We start from the raw sequence: 19,403 nt of genomic DNA, 5'->3' as shown, positions 1-19,403 counted from the left end.
TGCCCGGTTATGGGGGCGATAGCGAATGAGGACGACGCAGGGGCGAAAGCGAAGGAGGAGGACCAGCAGGTGTCGGTGGACACCGATGACACCTTACGGCTGCCGCACGCGGTCTGGTTGCGCGAGCAGGAGGCCGATGCCTCGCTGTCTCCACTACGTAAATTGGTTGGGAAACAGAAATCGCAATTGGCGGGCTGGAAGTGGCAGATGTTCCGGGGTAAGTCGGGATTGCTAATGTGTACCGACGGGGTGTCTGACCGACCACGCTTGGTGGTGCCTACTTCGCTTCGCTACGACCTGCTCCGTGCTCTGCACGCTGATAAGTTGATGCACCTTGGCGTCCAAAAGACTGTGGCCGCGATGCAAAAGGATTTTTTCTGGGCCGGTATGACGGCGGACATCAATGATTTTGTCCGCTCGTGCCATGACTGTGCGAAAAGGAAGCCGCCTCGGAACCACTATGTACCACCGTTGCGTTCCATTGAAGTGTCCCGTATTAACGAATTAGTGGCTCTCGACATTCTGGGGCCGTTTCCCCCGTCGGCTAGGGGCAATAAATACCTTCTGGTCGGGGTGGAATATTTTTCTCGATGGCCGATGGCCTGGCCTCTGCCCGACCAAACGGCAGCGTCCATCACCGACGCTTTCTTGAACGGGTATGTCATGGACAAGGGGGCACCTGAAAGGCTGCTCACAGATCAAGGCCGGAATTTCTCCTCTAAATTGCTTAGGGAAGTTTGTGACGCGCTGGGTACAAAGAAAGTTCGCACCTCCCCATACCATCCACAAACAGATGGTATGGTGGAACGATTCAACCGTACCCTTTCCGCTATGCTTTGTCACACGGTCAGTGAAAAGCAAACCGATTGGGACTTGCACATACCAGGCGTCTTGGCGGCATACCGCATGGTTCCGCACACGTCCACGGGATACTCACCGTTTTTTTTTATGTATGGCCGTGAAAATGTTCCACCCATCGATGTGCAACTGGGTACGCCGAGTAAACAACCGTCCCGCTCCCTGCCTGACCACGTGCGTGACTCGCTTGAACGAGTAACGGAAGCGCGAGAGGCTGCCCGGTGTGCGACGGCCCGTGCTCAGGCAAGGAACGAACGGTACGCGCGTCGATCGCATACTCGCATGCCTTGGTCAGTGGGAGACCTGGCGTGGTTCCACTGCCCCCAGGTACCGGCGGGCACATCCCCTAAACTGCACAGGCCATGGCGGGGGCCTGTGACGCTCGTAGACGTTCGGAACTCGCAAAGTATCCGCGTTCAATACGGCAAACGTCGGTGGTATGTTCATTCCTCGCGACTTAAACCCTATGTTGACGCGCGTGTCGGCCCTTCATCCCCAATAGCTGACCTGCCGGGTTCTGCTGGGCCGACTACGCCGCTTGCCACGCCCGTTGATCCCAGGGGGGACTGTGTTGTGCCTCCTGCAGATGAACAGGTTCTGAGGGCTGAGGAAGCCCCCGCTACCCCCCCTCCAACGGGGCCCGCCCTGGACGTGACCAAGCACCAACAACCGACTTCTTCTTCGAGCCTGCCACCTCCTGTCCATCCGGAAGCAAAGCGACCTTGCGCTGGAAGCGGAGAGGGTCCCGCGTCGCGTACGCGGTCGAAATCTCTTCCGTTTCGTTAACGTTTGATCGTTTCGCTGATCCCTGTCGTTACCGCGCTGCAGGGGCGCCCTAATGTATGTTGTGATTTTTTTATATTATTATGGGTGACTGTTTTAAATGTTGTTAGGCGCGGGAACGCCGGTTCACCCTTAAATTGTTAAACGCACCTTGGTGCCCTAATAAGATGTTGCGGAATTGGTTCTTCACCCTTTTCCCAGCCGAGACGGCTAAATTTTTTTCACCGGGGGGGGGGTGATGTAATAACAGCCATAGAGGGTTCACGTGGGGATTGGCTTGCCGGTCCTGCTTGTAGCCAATAAGGGTTGAGATAGGGACCATGGCCCATGCGTCATCACGACAGGTCATCAGGAGTGATTGGCCTAGCCATTCGGGGCCCCAGCCAATGGGGAGCCGGATGAGGGGCGTGGTCCCGGGATTGACAGGGAACCATCGAGAATGGTCAAAGCTGTCCATGTACGATTGGCTGGGGGAACCACGTGACGAAGGTATTAAGAGCGAGTGGAGGGGAACGATCGGGAGCAGACTGAAACTGACAAGAGCAGGGTCACGCGCGGACGGGGGCTGGGATTGCCACGTGCGCGGTGGGGACTTAGTGCGTGGTCTGTCCTCTCTCCGTTGTCTGCCAGCAACGGAGAGTGAGTGAGCAAAGTGTATTGTGGAGTGGAAATAAAAAGACCGATTCCGAATACCGTCTCTGGAAGGATTATTACATATATATGAAAAAAATTATTGTTACAAATATCGAGCAATTAAAGAACTGTATTCAATTAAAATAGTGAAAAAGTAGACGGTACCTGCTGGTTCCAATATCGTATGGCACGTTTGGATGATTCCAACACAAGATCAGGTATTTGTAAATCATAGTTACACCCTTTTTCAAGTACATTTTATCCACCCATTCAGTTCACTTGTCAAAAAAACAGTTTTCATACCTTTGACGTTCGTTTCTGAAATTACTCTACATACAGAGGGCAATTTAATATCATGCTGTAAAGTTCTGATCTGTCCCTAGTTGTAACGTTCTGACCCGCCCCCACTAGACATCTTTAAATAAGAGCTTCATAGCTCATCGGATTCCTCCAGTGTAAATATTCAGATTCTCATGTGGCTGCGTCTACCCACTTGCTGATGAGACACTGGTATAACTGCTCCATACTTTGCTTGTACTGCATTAATGCTGCTGAAATGATCCCTACCAAAAGCAATGGGATTAATGAAGTGTCATAATGAACACTTTGTTTATATATATTCTGTTGTTTATATATAACGACGCTAATTATTATCTTCATTTACAGTTAAATTATTCATTCCCGGGAAAAGCCGTGGGAGCAATGTATTGTGTAAAGATGTATTGTGTAAAGATGACCGTTTTTTAAAAGTCAAGAAACATTTACGAGGGAGACATTTTTTTAATCTCTGCTGTTAGTTGGTTGGGGTTGTACGTGTATTGCTTTGTAAATACCGTAATGGGTCAATTACTGCTTATTCAGACTCACGAAGGGAGTGGTTCTTCCTGATAAGAACCAAGGAAGCTGAGAGACATTTCTTTCTCCGTAGTTACACACTCGTGTGACACATGGCAAGACGACTGAAAGGGCAGTCCTTGGGCGTCGCTTGTGTTCAACCATGCATCAATGACATACAGACATTTCGATCATCGCCTGCAGAAGTGGAATGTGACAAATACAGGCATGGCATACATAATGCATAAAGACCCACGGCGCTTTTGTTTGTACCAGTTTTTCTAATTACTGTAAATATGTGGGGTTTTTTCCCATGAAGCAGTCACTATTGCTCAGATTACAAACCTAGCTTTGTGTTGAACATCGTGGTTTAAACCACCAAAATACAGGGGGGGGGGTTTGTTCGTTAGATCGCTTAAATATAAATGTGTCGTTAAACCCGCACCACCCGACACAGCCAATTAGTAAGGTTTGTCACGTAATTTCGTTACTAGTACAGCACACCGGTGTGTTGGAGAGTAAACCCACAACATTTATAATTAGCATCTTACTTGAGGGTTGTTTGATTATACCACACCTCACCACATTAAAATAAACCTGCAACTCGAATATTGGTCGCGAAAGCCGACGTCTTAAATTAAACCACCATGCTCTTTGGTTATTTCGGTAAAGTCACGTAGTTAGAAATCAAATCAAACAAATCACGACGTTTCGATCGCAACACAAGCGAACGAAACGTTGTGATTTGTTTGATTTTATTTTATTTCTAACTACGTGACTTTACCGAAAGAGCCAAATAGTATGGATTCCTGCAGTCACGAAAGCTTCACATCAAGATGAAACCACCATGCTGAAAAAACAACGAATTATCTGATAATCGACTCCCCTTGCCCCGGCGATTCGATGAATTGTCACGACGGCTGCATTGGATCACTTGAAGCCACTCTCCACTGGTGCCCTGAAAAGCAATGAACAATGCGAATGAAATTAACATTGAAGGATGTACAGGGTGCTTAAATTTTTTTAAAGACATCTGAGAATTTGCAACAAAACCACAAGAAATGTGCCTCCGGCCTCTGGATATCACCTGGAGAAGATTCTCGGCGTGTGTTGACAATTATGGCGAACAAGTGGAGACTTTTTGAAGCGATTAACAAACATTTATTATCATGTTACAGTGTAGTATTTTTCCATTAAAAAGGATAGTCCCATGCAAGTATTAACGTTCTTTTGAAGCACCCTGTATTTTTAGCAATGAGTCACAAAACAAACCCATGAAAGCCCTATGTTAATACACAAATTGACTTAAGTTAGAAGATTTGCGAGATCGCCCAGGGCCCTGGCATCGCGCAATGCCTGGTAAGCCGACTGTGATTAAACCGGATTCTCAAGTGCACTGAGTTTTGATTGACAAACAAAAATCATCACTGCACTTAACTCTGCTCCATCTCAGTGGTGAGCAGCGCTATTTATCAATGTGGTTGGTCGAGTGCTGCCGTGTATCTCCGTTGTGTTGTGCATCATCAGAGGTCACTCAAAGTCATCCCCTGACGTCCACTTACGCGGCTCCGTGCGAGTTGGGGGGGGGGGTGGCATTTCATGGCGAGCTGCATTTGACTTTCGATTGCCGAACGAGCTGATTCCAAGGTCACACTCATTACACACCAAGTGCTTGCCACAGATGAACCCACTATACCTTGCTGATCTCGTCAAGGAGCACAAAGCATCACATGAACTCCGGTCATCCTTGCAGCGGCGTTTGGCTGGCAATCGAACAAAGACGGTCACTGCAATCCGCGCTTCTGCGGCCGTCTGGAACGCTCTTCCGATATTCGGAAGCCACGGGAGCTATGCACTTTTAAATCATCTCGATTGAAACCGAATTTATTTAGAATTTTTGTTTTTGGAGCTTTCGTGACTGCAGGAATTATTCTTTGGTTCTTTCGGTTAAGTCACGTCTAAAGATAAAATAATGAATTAAAATAATAGCGACGTTTCGATTGCAACACAAGCAATCATCATCAGGCATAAGAGAAATTGCAACAAAAATCTAACTAGAAAAACTATAGACAGACATACAAGCAGACAGACATCACAAGGACACACAGCGAGAGGACACATATCGGCACAGAGAGAGGGGTCGTTTCTGTGACGGTCCCTTAAATATAGGGAGGGGGGGCGGGGACGGAGAGAGGGAGGGGGCAGAGAAAATTAGCATATCAATGAGTGGACGGCAACGTGTTGCTGCTGCGCAAGTAAGATGACGACGTGGCACGGCACGCAAGCTTGAAAATTAGGAGAAAGACACACTAAAATTAAATAACCTCGCAAAATATCGAAATGTGATGTAATGCAACATAGAGAGTCGGTCAACACACAATTAACGCATAGCCTGGTTGATTACGTATTTCAAAGATTGCTAAGTTAGAATTTAAGTGTGAAAATTCCAAAGAGAGGAATTGCTTTTTTGTGTTCAGTTTGCTGTCCTTCCCACGCATCTTCGATTAGCACAGTTGGCTACGTACAGAGCGAAAGAAGTTAACAATGCATACGTTGCTCTGTGAGAGGAGCGATTATTTCTAGATTTGAAGCTTTCGTGACTGCAACGATTCATAATCTTAAGTTTTTATCGGTAAAGTCACGCAGGTAAAAAATAAAATAATAATAAATGAAAATAAATCAATTAAATCACGACGTTTCGGAGGCAACACAAGTCTCCGTCTTCAGGTGGAGACTTGTGTTGCCTCCGAAACGTCGTGATTTAATTGATTTATTTTCATTTATTATTATTTTATTTTTTACCTACGTGACTTTACCGAAAAAACCTAAGGGTAGCGAGTATATTGTTCATCCCGTGGCACAACACTGATGGCGCAATCGATATAGAATTCAGAAGTTAAAATACAGAAACTCTGAAACACATTTCAATTCCTAACATGCGCATGACACGCTTCCCAACGAAGCGTGGAGAGGCACAGGCTTGGAGTTCTACCGAGACACGATGAGGAAACACACGGATCAAAGAACGTGCGCATTTGAGACGTCCCATTTGCTATATTCTTGGTTCTTTCGGTGAAGTCACGTAGAAGGGAAATAATAAAATAATATAAAACAATAAACATTCTCACGACGTTTCGACTGCAACACAAGCAATCGTCATCAGGTGTGAAATCCACAGTATGCTTTCTGTGGATCATCAGGTGTGAAATCCACAGTATGCTTTCTGTAGATTTCACACCTGATGATGATTGCTTGTGTTGCAGTCGAAACGTCGTGAGAATTTTTATTGTGTTATATTATTTCATTATTTCCCTTCTACGTGACTTTACCGAAAGCACCAAGAATATGAATCCCTGCAGTCACGAAAGCTTTAAATTAAGATCCCATTTGCTGTTAAGAAAAAAGAGGGCCTATTCCTTCAACCTTATCTTTCTCTTTTCTGTTCTTCCCCTTTCCCCATTTTAATCGTATTCCTGTCGTTTCTTCGGTCAAAACTCCTGGCTCTTCATTGTTGCTGTGCCTGTTTGTGATGGTAGCATCTGGGATGCCGTGCACATACCCTGGTTCCGTGCGTCTCTGCACCCTGCTGTTTTTGAAAAGGCGAAATTAAACGAGAGAGGTGGGCTTGGGCAGTGGAAACTTCGCTCGAGTGGATGACGGCTGACGGTCGAGATAGCCCGTGGACTTGAAACCCAAGGAGAGAACCCCGCCCGAGAGGACATCCACCGGTAAATGTGATGCAGGAGGCAACGTGTATCGCCAAATCTCGAGACCGTGAGAGGTGGCAGTGGCGCGGGGAAGCATTCATCCAGCAGTGGGTAGAGCGGCGTAGGTAACGTTCATGGGGTGCTTCAGAAAATCCGACTTCTCGACTTTAGTACATCTACAATGGCCTGAGAGGGGGACAATAATACCTGTTACGTAAATCGTCACGTTTTACCTTGAGAGGTTGTTGTGTTCGAACGAGAGGCGTCACATGGGTCGGGAACAGAAGCCAAGGTATGCGGAAATATCTCACGCACAGACGCTCCTCCTTTTCGTGAATATACAATTGAGCACGCAGGGTGTATAAAGTAGCGCTGCGAATGTCTTGGAACACAGGTACGGCCACAATTTGTAACCGCGGCCGAGCAAAGCAAGTGGGCTTTAAGAGATGTACTTTGATGTACGTTCCATCGCGGTCACTTCGAAACGCACCTCGACTCTGAATGCTTCAAGGCTTGCAAGGCGAGACCTCTTTTTTTTCTCCGTAGGTGTTGCTGGATTTATTTGATCTGTTGAGTTCTGCAAGGGGGTAATGGTTGCTTCTCTAATATATATATTTTTTAATGTGGACATTTGTGAATGCCTAATTCTGGACTGCAGGAGAGAACAACGGCAAGTGAACTAAACTTCAACCGCCAACAAAGGTAGGCTGACATTGATCAAGCCAAGTTGTTGTTGTTTAATAAGGGAAATGTATACATATGTTTCCACGTATGAATGTGTACGGGGGAATCCAGCTTCGTTGCTCAGCGGTAGAGCGATGCGCTCGCAATCCGAAGGTTTGCGAGTTCGAATCCCCGTCGGGGGTTGGAATCAGCCCATCATTTTTCCCTGGGTCGATAAAAAAACGTGTGTACCACTTTGTTAGGGAAATGCAAAGAGTGGTTGCTTTATGGAAATACTCCATCCCTGCCATAGCAATGTGGAATTTCTACCACTGGGTTCAAGGCTGTATGCGATAATGAGCACTGCTTCAATGTTCATTTGAGAAGAATATGACTTTGACTTTATTAACTTGAATCTTACAGCGCAGGCAGTACCGCATTGGTTCGTGCATTGTACAATGAACGCGGCGAGCCCGAGTTTGATTCCCGATCACGGCTAATATCAGTGTAAAGCGATAATCCGTGACGACGAATGCGGTGAAGTATAGTCCTCCAGGACTGAAATAGCATGGCGAGGCCTTTTTATTCAGCAGGCATATTGACAATATGCAGTTTATATATATAAAACAATCTCACGTGTTAAATGTATATATGTGTGTGTTGTTGAATGTTAGTTAATGGGCATTGCCAAAGCCTATACGGGAATTTGAGGTGCACAAAACTCACCTCAAATAATTTCGTTTTGTCACCGTGTGCTGTTAAAAATATACGCCGATACCATTTGTATCCATGTGGTTCGTGCAGGATGTATTGTATGTCTATCTAATGTTGGCCAGGAGTTTATGTTGGGACACGTTTGCTCTGCATTTATCATCATCATCAATCATGATCAATCCACTGCTTGATAAAGGCTTCCCTCAAGCCGACACTCTCCCTCACGGTCGCACTCCATCTTCAGTCTTGATAACCATCCATCTCCCCTTTTCCTAACGGTCAACGTGATGTGTCTAACATGTGTAAATGTTGTGGATTTACTCTTCAACACACCGGTGGGGCTGAAGTAGCAAACTAATTGGCGCCTTGTTTTCCTGACAAATCTTACTGGCTGTGTCGGGTGGTGGAGGGTTTAACGACACATTTATATTTACGCGATCTAACCCAAAACAAAAACTTTATCATGGGAAAAATAAACACATTTCTTTTTTTTAAAGCGAGTGTTGTTCAATCGTGTATTGAGTTTTTGTTGTAGAGTGCTTAGGTGGGTGACCGTCACGCACAAACGGGTTGTTATGTTGATTCTGTGTGGCTATATGGCGAGTGGCAGAGGACAAAAGTGAAACAAAATGAATGATTGTACTCTACTTCTATGCTCCAGTGTCGATGCTGTCTGTAATGACCAACCTGCACTGACTGGCCTCGAGGATTACGACACATTTATATATACGCGATCTAACCCAAACACCTTTATTATGTATTCTTGGTTCTTTTGGTAAAGTCACGTAGAAGGGAAATAATAAAATAATATTAATATAAAACAATAAAAAATTATTTCTGTGGATTTCACACCTGATGATGATTGCTTGTGTTGCAGTCGAAACGTCGTGAGAATTTTTATTGTTTTATATTCATATTATTTTGTTATTTCCCTTCTACGTGACTTTACCGAAAGAACCAAGAATATGAATCCCTTCAGTCACTAAAGCTTTAAATCAAGATTGAACTTTTTTTACGAATAATATTGGTCGCGAAAGCCTCCTACGTGTTAAACTGACGTGTAGGTCCTCTGATCCATGTGATCCTCTCTCTGATCTCCGTGCCATTCCAACTGAGCACATCTCTCCGTTTTTTTTGCACGCCGAGCATTTGCACGGTTCAATCGACTCGTATCCGTGGCTCTCTTTTTATTCCCTCTCTTCATCAGGGGCCTAAACACCAAGGATCATGGAACAGTTGCTGAAGTATGCCGTTGTCGTATTCTGCACGACAGGACCGTGGGCCGGTTTCGGCATCAGTGGGGCCAAAGCTAAAAATTGTTGCTGCGGAGACAATGGATACTACTCACAATGTGACCTCGTGGCCGTGCCTCGGGGATTGCCGGCAACCGTCACCGTCCTAGACTTGTCGCACAATCGGATCGGTGCGATTCGACTCGGAGATTTTTCCAGCACTCCCAAGCTCGAAGTTCTCATCCTGGGTTTCAACCGAATTCGCACGATTGAAGCCGGTGCGCTGAAAGATGTCCCCCTGCTCCGCTACCTAGACCTGTACCAGAACGAGCTGCCTGCGGTGCCTGAGCAGGCTCTGATTGATCTTCCTAACCTGCAGACCCTCAACATCTCCATGAACAACTACACCTCCTTTGCCCTCGGCGGAGTCTTCTCCGGAATGAGTCGGCTGCAGTCACTCACCGTCGGCACACCCCGCACGTCAGCGTTGCACGCTTCAGATTTACAAGCGCTGTCAAGCATTCCCCTGAAGCGTTTGTGGCTGAACACCGGGTCCCCGCTGACATCTTACGAGCAGGGAGCTCTCGCCAACCTGACGCTGCTCGAGAAGCTTTTTACGAACGTTTCAATTGACGCAGATCCGTCCATTTTATCGAAAATGTTGCTCGACCTAGGGAGGACCCGAATTTCGGAAATTACAATAATGAACATATTGATCAACCAAGTACATAACCAGAGCATCAATTTATTCAGTGGCCTCGCGTATTGTCCATTGTTGAAGAATGTCACGCTGATCAGTGCGAATTTTACCAATTTAGATATAGTAAGCTTATTACTAAATATCTACCTGTCTGAAGTGACATCAGTTACGCTGACAAATTCATCGTACACCGACTTTGACAATGTGGTTTTTCCGCAGTTGCCCATTGAAAGGAAAGCGGCTCTGGAAACCGTCATCATCGATGGGATTTTCCACGTACCCATGACGTATCCCCTATTTTACATACCATTTTCGCTTTTCCCCAACTTTTCAAAATTTAAGTTATCCAACACAGGTTTAAACAAAGTCGATTGCTTGTTAATGACGTTCCCCGGTAAAATTTTAGACTTCTCTAACAATCTTCTTGTGGAAGATGGAATGTGGCTGCCTCAATGCCCCCAGAAAGAGAATTTAATAAATACGACTCATTTAATCATCAGCCACAACCGATTCTCTGACCTCAACACAATAGCTCAAAAGGTTGTGGACATGCCCAATATCAAGTCCTTAGACCTCAGTTACAACAGCATCAATTACATCCAGGGGTGCTCCGTCTGGCCAGCAACACTCCAGACACTGATCCTCCGCAACAACGACATCAGCAGGGATTCCAAAATCTGCATTTCAGAATATTTACAAGTGCTGGATCTCTCCTACACCAGACTCGAAACGTTCTCTCAGAACATCCTCAACGACGGAAAATCCCTGAGGGAGCTCTACCTCAGTGGCAATAACATCAAGTACATTGCACCCGAGTTGTACTCCCCGTCGCTGCAGGTTCTGTATATTGACAACAATGGCGTGGGAATCATCAGTGAAAACACCTTCAGTGGCTTTGGAAACATCAAAACCCTCGACATGAGAAACAATCCGTATTACTGCTTCTGTGATCTCTACTGGTTCCAGCAGACATTTGAAAAACAACTTCTGAAGAACTGGCCGAATGAATACGTGTGTAGCTACCCCAACGAGCTGTCGAACAGAACTCTGTCCGACTTAAACCTGAGCATCATAACCTGTGACAAGAGGATCATCATCTCCATGAGCGTTGGAATCACAGCCTTCATCATAATCCTCGCACTGGGTCTCGGGTATTACTTTGACGCCATTTGGTACATACGCATGGGCACGGTGTGGATTTCGGCCAAGAGGCGCAAAATGCGACAGGGTGCGGGGGGACCGTTCCAGTACCACGCGTTCATCTCCTACAGCCAGCTGGACTCGGATTGGGTGGAGAACACCCTGGTGCCCACCTTAGAGAGCTCCAACCCCGACCTCAAGCTGTGCATCCACGAGCGAGACTTCACGCCCGGAGAGTGGATCGTGGACAATATCATCCAGTGCATCGAGCATTCCAACAAGACCCTGTTCATCCTCTCGCGGAACTTTGTCAACAGCGAGTGGTGCCACTACGAGTTGTACTTTGCGCAGCACCGGGTCCTGGAGCAGCGCCAGGACTCGCTGGTGCTGCTGCTGCTCGAGCCGTTGCCCAGGAATTCCGTGCCCAGCAAGTTCTGCCGGCTTCGGAAGCTGCTCAACAGGAAGACTTACCTGGAGTGGCCGGCCGAGGAGGGCAAGCGGTCAATGTTCTGGGCCAGCCTCCGGGCTGTTCTGCAGTCAGACCATGAACCCAGCAATCCGGACTCCAACCATAAGTCTATCTCAAACAGTAACTCTAACACAATCCATAACCCTTATGTTTAAAAAATTAAATTACCTCCAATGTGGATTTATTTTTTACAATTTGAGCTTTAGCAATGTATATAAAATATAGTATGTGTCCATGTCCTTTTATACTAAAGACGTTTGGATTTATGGATGGCATCTAGACGCAACCACATTTCACGATGATGTACAGAAAGAGTGAGCAAAATGTGTACATTGGGGCAGGCAGTCATAGGCAGAACAGAGCAAGCCTTGAAATATTTACCTTTAAATATGTTACGTCAAATTTTAACCGTACGATCCAAATTATTCATTTAATTAAAGGAGAAAAATATGTTTGGTTATATTTATGACATGCGTACATATGATATTTTGTTATTTAAATTATAAATACGATATAAGTGTTACTCCACACTATCCCATCATTGACATGGAACGATTTGCACGCTATCTGGCAAATACAATTCCGTACGGTAAACGGTCTTGTGTGGAAACAGCCGATTTGATCAAATCACCGAGGAAGTGCTCGGGATGTCTTGTATCGTGCCTACATACTTATTTGATGGTGCTGCTGCTGCTGCTGATTCTGCGTTGGTATAGGTGTGCAACTAGCACATTAAACTCCCCCGTCGACAGCCCTGCCCTCAAAGAAAATACAACAAATTGAAAGACGATGGCTTGGGAAATGTCCCCATCCCATTGCTATACAAGTACACAACTTGAAGCTGGTTGTAATTACCAGCGAAACGTCACCACACTCAAATTGTAATGCTGTGGATGTACACATCGGTGTGCTGAAGTAACGATTTAGTACGTTGAGTTCACGTGACAAGCCTTACTGATTGGCTGTGTCGGATGGTGGAGGGTTTAACGACACATTTCTATTTTCGCGATCTAACCCAAAAAAAAACTTGATCATGGGAAAAATATATACATTTCTTCTTTTTTTAAAGCGAGCGTTGTTCAGTCATGTATTGCGTTTTTGTTGTAGATTGCTTAGATGGGTGACCGTCACGCACAAACGGGTTGTTATATTGATTCTGTGTGGGTATATGGCGAGTGGCACAGGACAAAGTGAAACAAAATGAATTATTGTAGAAGGAAAATAAAGTAAAATAAAAAAAATACAAATAAAACATAATAAAATAATTCTCACGACGTTTCGGCCACAACGCAAGCAGCCGTCTTCAGGCGGAGAACTCTGCCTTCTCGACAGACCTGTTCTCCACCTGAAGACGGCTGCTTGCGTTGTGGCCGAAACGTCGTGAGAATTATTTTATTATGTTTTATTTTTATTATTTTATTATTTTATTATTTTCCTTCTACGTGACTTTACCGAAAGAACCAAGAAGATGAATCCCTGCAGTCACGAAAGCTTTAAATCGAAATTGAATTATTGTACTCTACTTCTATGCTCCAGTGTCGATGCTGTCTGTAATGATCAACCTGCAGTGACCGGCCTCGTGAAGAAGTGCAAATAAGCCCCCCATGACCCATGTGGTGTGAGGTTCTCATCCAGAAGTAGAATGCCAAATGGGCTGTACGTGTTAATACATCTGCCCAGCACTCCGAGTGAAGTTAGGCCTTGATGTAGAACCATTAAAACGAGGCATTTGACAGTTGTGAAACCGTGGGTGTTTTTGCGCATTTTTTTTGTTACATATGCATTGTTTAATCAAGTTGTTAAACATAAATGTTTGAATTTGCTGTATGATTCATTGTACTAATACAACCGTACGTTCATTGTGTTTGGTAGTACGGTAATTATGTTGCCGTTGTGTTTTTACTTGCCAACAGTGCGCTTTGCTGTTGCAGTGGAAAATAAAAATGACAAACTCAAGTTAATGCCACAGTTGGTACGCTAATATAGAAGAACACTTTGTAAATATAGAAGTAGCCTTGCTTTAAGAGAAGTTCGTAAATAGTTTGATAGAGACCGTTGCAAACCACATCGTGCTGGTTAGATGCCAGGTATGACCAATGGAAAGCCAATCGCACGTTTTTTTTTATTGTGAATGTCCACTTCACGTCCCAAATGATGCTGTAATATGAATTCAAGGATTATGGCGAATACGTATTTTACCCTTTCTGGAGATAAAACAGGCATTGATATGTGCAGACCGCAAGTAGAAACCTTTTGCGAGGAATCAAGTTCGCATTAACCACACGTACTTGTGGTGAACATGCAAACAAACATCGTACTCTTTGGTTCTTTCGGTAAAGTCACGTAGGTATACAATAGAATAAATTAAATCACGACGTTTTGGGCGCAACACAAGCGTCCGTCATCAGGTGGGACAACCACAGTTGCCCACTTCAGCAATTGTTTCTTGCTGTGTTGCGCCCGAAACGTCGTGATTTAATTTATTTTATTTTATACCTACGTGACTTTACCGAAAGAACAAAAGAGTATGGATCCCTGCAGTCACGAAAACTTCAAATTTAGATCAAACAAACATGCTCTGATAATATTTGCATTGTCTTTGAGACTGATTGGCCTATACTACAGACTGCCTTCTTGATGGGCAAGTCTCACCAGTATCAGAGCAGAGAACGTAAAAAGGCGAACAGGACAAGGACAATGCCATGATCAGAGCATTTACAGCTCAGGGTGAGCTGCTACACAAATGGGACCTATTGTTATTTTTTATACTTTGATACTGGCAAGAAAGTACCCATTTTATAAATACATCTAACATGATATTCCTTGTGTCAATTATCGCGACTAAGTGCGGAATGTAAATACAGGATCAATAAAGCAAAACAATTGTGGGAAATATGGAATTTGGCACAAATATAAGCAAGTCTATGATTATATCTGGGGAAATATGAAAACCAAAATATTTAACATTTTCCGTCTCCCTGCAAAAAAATGACCCCATACAATTTAACAGAAATTTAAAAAATTTACATATCTGGAGGTTTTGGTGGGCGTTGAATCTAATTTTAAAATCGAGTTCAGGATAACTCAATGTATTGCGTACTCTTTGAAGACCAAGACGCGAACGCCGATAGAAAGTGCTCGTGCAATGCAGCCCCGTGGCATTGTTGAATAATAATAATTTACATCTATAAGGAACGATTCATCCAGGGTTCTCAGTGCGCCACGCACGAAGTTAAGAAATATAAATAAACATAGACAACACGTTCTACTTAATTAAATAGACTTTTTAATAAGTGTTTTCTCCTACAACATCAGAGTGCAGCGCCACATTAAATATGCACTACAATGACAATAGTTTAAAGCGATTTGAAGCATGTTTTATTTTGGGGGGGGGGGGGGAGCAGAGCTTTGTGACGTCATATTTAAGGGGGGGTCTGACTTTTTGTGACGCCGTGTGACGAAGGGGGCGGGGGTCAAAAATCGTCCAAAATCGCGTGACGTCATTTATGGACGGCCCCATACTACAAAGCCCAAAGAGTCCACTGGGTCATACGGTGGGAAGTGTAGGCCAGGCAAAACAGACGAGTCTTTCGAGAAGACCTAAACGGGGCGAGTGAGTTCGCCTTTCTAACCATTCGGTCGATTTAGCGCAGCGCATGCACAGGCTCGCTCGGTCACCCCAGGTGCAGAGTCTCGTTCTCGGAGCGTGGAGCAGATGTAACATCAGCAGATCGGAGAGGTCGTGCCGGTGCGTGCCGGTGTATCGGTTGTTGAATGGAAAATGGTGCAAGGCCCTTTAAGGCCCTTGTGTGTTGGCAGTGATACTTTAAATTCTAGCCGAAATGTAATTGCAAAATGTTGCGTTTTTTATTATTATTATAGGAGGTGGTAATCTGCTCACGGGACGAAGTTCGCGTGAGAATCCCGGCAGCCGCGTTCGGGACACACTGGGAGCTATGGACTTTTAAATCACCCAGATTGCAAACTCATTTCTTGAGATCTGCTTTTTGTGTTAAATTTGTTATCCTTCCCCCGCACCTCCGATTATCGTGGTTGGCTACATACGGTGCGAGAGAAGTTCAACATACATTACTTAAATATAAATATGGGACCACCAAAAAAAATCAGTGTTTAATGTAATTTAAACACATGTTTGAATGCTAAAGAGAATGATTAATAAAACGATCTGCGTTCGTCTTTCAAGGGTTCTACTCTTGCTCTCACTCCGTGTATTGTATACGAAAGATTGCTACACCCATTGCTTAATGGCCACCGGTATTCAATGTTGTTCCAACTCTTGTTTACGTAATTATAAGAAATTAGAAAGGGCTCCTTCCAGCCATATCAATGCTACGTCATCCAGTGAGTGATAGTTCTGCTAATGTACTGTTTAATCACCAATCAAGTTTCTTTAGTGGTAAATAAAATACACATCTAGTGTTGAGTATATTATTTAGTTAAAACAAAGTTGGTTAAAACGTGTTGAGTTTTTATTTTATGATCAGGGTTATCTCGAATACATTACCAATAAAATTAAGGTCGTCTGTTCAATATTTATTTTTAAATCTAATTATCCATGGGAGACAAAATTAGCAATCCAGTACTTTCAGTTCCCCATGTGGAGTCAAGCAATGTGACACTCGCCGATTGCTACTTATCTTACAGTTGTCAGCAACAGTGTGGCTTACGAAGGGCTTTCGTAAAAATGTTCTCCTTTTATTTTTGGGAAAACATTTGCTGCTTGTGTTATTTCTGGGAAGTCATTATTTCTGGACTGTTACCGTATTGAAAACCGATTCCGTGTAAATATGAATAATTCGCTGTAAAATCCTACTACGTGCCAAGTTTTAACGACTGATATATTACAGTACAGTGAACTCTCATATGTCCGTGGGTGGATTGTCCGAGTTATGAACCAACCGCGTGTTGCGAACAAATGTTAAAACGATCTCTGTGCCTACGCTTGCTTCCACCTTTATCTGCTCATAACTTGTGGAGGGAGTCCATGACTCAAGTGTTCACACAACTTCAAAAACATACACAAGTAATCCGATTACTTTAAGAAACAGTAACAACCGATCACACATTCGACGTCTGCACCCCGATTCTACGTAGGTCGGCATTATTTTAGAGCAATTTTGATTTTAAGCTTTCGTGACTGCAGGAATCCATACTCTTTGGTTCTTTCGGTAAAGTCACGTGGGTAGAAAAAAGAAAAGATCACGACGTTTGCAGGCCTCCTGCTGTGTTTGTTTTACACCTGATGACGGTTGCTTGTGTTGCGATCGAAACGTCGTGATCTTTTATTTTTTCTACCTACGTGACTTTACCGAAAGAACCAAAGAGTATGTTTTAGAGCAGTTATTTTTTGTTTAACCAGGTAAGGCCCACTGACCTATATGGCTGCAAATGATAGCTCAACGAAGTGGCTTATCACGTGGAAATTGGACAGCAGCCAAATGCTCTGAACGCGTGTCGATTCTACATGTGGAGGGAAAAACTGGAGGTTTCGGAGAAAATCTGCACAATCACGGGGAGAACACGCAAACTCCAAATATACTGGCGTCAGAGTCAGGATCGAACCCATGATCCTGTCTACAAGGCGAAGTAGTTAACGTCTCGCCACCGTGGCGCCCAATATGTTTGCATTATCCGTTTTATTATATCCAAGTTATCCCGACTCTATTAACCCGGTTAATTGGGAGTTGAATTTAAATCTATTACCGCCACTGAATAACGATGGCCGTTGATGAAATCCATTGTAATAAATGTAAATCTCTGATTGGTTACTTTAGCCGCACTTGTCCCGAGTAACCTAGCCTATTACCTCCTATAGCCATCTCTGTACCTCACATCACCTCCTCCAGCTCTGTGGCACCGAGTTTAGCAGGCCATTCCACGAGATGCCCGAGCAGTGTTTTGCCAGCATAGGCGTCACCCCCCCCCCCCCCCCATGTGTGCGTTTGTTGAAACTGAAAAAGAAAATGGACGCGTGTTACTGCAAGCACAATGCACGCAGCTTTTACAGACATTGCATTTTGAGAGCTAATCCTTGGTGACCACTTTTGAATGCGCTGCACAATTTACCGACATGAGTTTAGCAGCTTAGCTGTGGTCAGTGACGTAGTTCATTGCTATCGAAGGCCAGGCTTTTTTGATAGTCCGCATAAACAACTCTTGCGAAAAGAGCATTTGTGTGTACATAAGAGGGGTTTGAGAAAGGCGTACTAGCCGTGATCTGTACAATAGAATCTCTCTTAACGACCACCCCTGTTAAAGACTAATCGCTTAGCGACGAGACTCCATAGAGCCCAATGTGTAGTGTATAGTAGTGTAGTGTATAGGAGTGTATAGTAGTGTAGTATATAATGTAGTGAATAGTAGTGTAGTGCATAGTAGTGTAGTGTATAGTAGTGTAGTGTATAGTAGTGTAGTGTATAATATAGTGTATAGTAGTGTAGTGTATAGTAGTGTATAGTGTAGTGTATAGTAGTGTAGTGTATAATGTAGTAGTGTAGTGCATATTAGTGCATATTAGCGTAGTGTATAGTGCAATGCATAGTAGCGTAGTGTATAGTGTAGTGTATAGTAGTGTAGAGTATAACCCCCTCTTAACGACCACCCCTGTCAACGACTAATTGCTTAACAATGGGTCTCCATAGAGCCCAATGTGTAGTGTATAATAGTGTAGTGTATAGTAGTGTAGTGTATAATAGTGAAGTGTATAGTAGTGTAGTGTATAGTAGTGTTGTGTATAGTATAGTGTATAGTAGTATAGTGTATAGTAGTGTATAGTAGTGTTGTGTATAGTATAGTGTATAGTAGTGTAGTGTATAGTGTATTGTAAAGTTGTAGTGCCTCCATAGAGCCCAATGTGTAGTGTATAGGAGTGTATAGTGTAGTGTATAGTAGTGTAGTGTATAGTGTAGTGTATAGTGTATTGTATATGAGTGTATAGTGTAGTGTATAGTGTAGTGTACAGTGTAGTGTATAGTGTAGTGTATATGAGTGCATAGTGTAGTGTATAGTGTAGTGTATAGTGTAGTGTATATGAGTGTATAGTGTAGTGTATAGTGTAGTGTATAGTGTAGTGTGAAGTTGTAGTGCCTCCATAGAGCCCAATGTGTTCGCTTACCAACCATTCCCCTGTTGTCGGTGCAGTAAATATTAATGCATTGGCTAACCCCGTTAATTTTAATATTATGTGTTTATAACGGTGTTATTATCGTTATGTATTAATATCCATTGTTTAAATATTATTAAGTATATTAATTTTGATAAAAAAGGGGTAACTTTCGATGGTATCGTAAATAATTAGTTGTATTTCCTATCCTCGCTTTAAGACCAAACCGCTTAACGACCTGTGGAACCAACTACCGCCGTTAAGAGGGGTTCCACTGCATCCATAAAAGAAACGGGCTTTAGCAAAGACGCTATAAAATGCGTGTTTTGATCAACACTGGTAACTTTGTGGGCGGTAGGATGTGCCAGTGGTAACACTTGTGCCTCAGCCTGACGTGCATGGGTTTGATTCTCAACTTGTGCACTGTTCTGCGTGAATTGTATATGTGTGAATTGTATATGTGTGAATTGTATATGTGTGAATTATTTATGTGTGAATTGTATATGTGTGAATTATATATGTGTGAATTGTATATGTGTGAATTGTA

The 19,403-nt window shown here is 43.9% G+C and overlaps 1 protein-coding gene across 4 annotated transcripts; it reads left to right on the top strand.

Annotated features, from left to right (window-relative positions):
• Nucleotides 1–7,155: 7,155 nt before the first annotated feature.
• LOC144719440 (toll-like receptor 2) lies at nucleotides 7,156–16,580 on the top strand. Of its 4 annotated transcripts, none has more exons than XM_078595352.1 (3): nucleotides 7,156–7,209; nucleotides 7,474–7,517; nucleotides 9,400–16,580. In XM_078595352.1, exon 3 carries the CDS (start codon nucleotides 9,420–9,422, stop codon nucleotides 11,886–11,888), a length of 2,469 nt encoding a protein of 822 aa, XP_078451478.1. In that variant the 5' UTR covers nucleotides 7,156–7,209; nucleotides 7,474–7,517; nucleotides 9,400–9,419; the 3' UTR covers nucleotides 11,889–16,580. The 4 variants fall into 4 exon arrangements, with proteins under 4 accessions (XP_078451478.1, XP_078451477.1, XP_078451474.1 ...); XM_078595351.1 differs by having other exon boundaries at nucleotides 7,159–7,273; XM_078595348.1 differs by having other exon boundaries at nucleotides 7,162–7,335.
• The last annotated feature ends 2,823 nt before the right edge of the window (nucleotides 16,581–19,403 follow it).

This window comes from Lampetra planeri, chromosome 6, assembly GCF_965212315.1.
Source record: "Lampetra planeri chromosome 6, kcLamPlan1.2.h2, whole genome shotgun sequence".
Lineage (NCBI taxonomy): Eukaryota > Metazoa > Chordata > Hyperoartia > Petromyzontiformes > Petromyzontidae > Lampetra > Lampetra planeri.
Note: the sequence above shows the minus strand (reverse complement) of the source record. Positions and strands in the feature narration are given on the sequence as shown.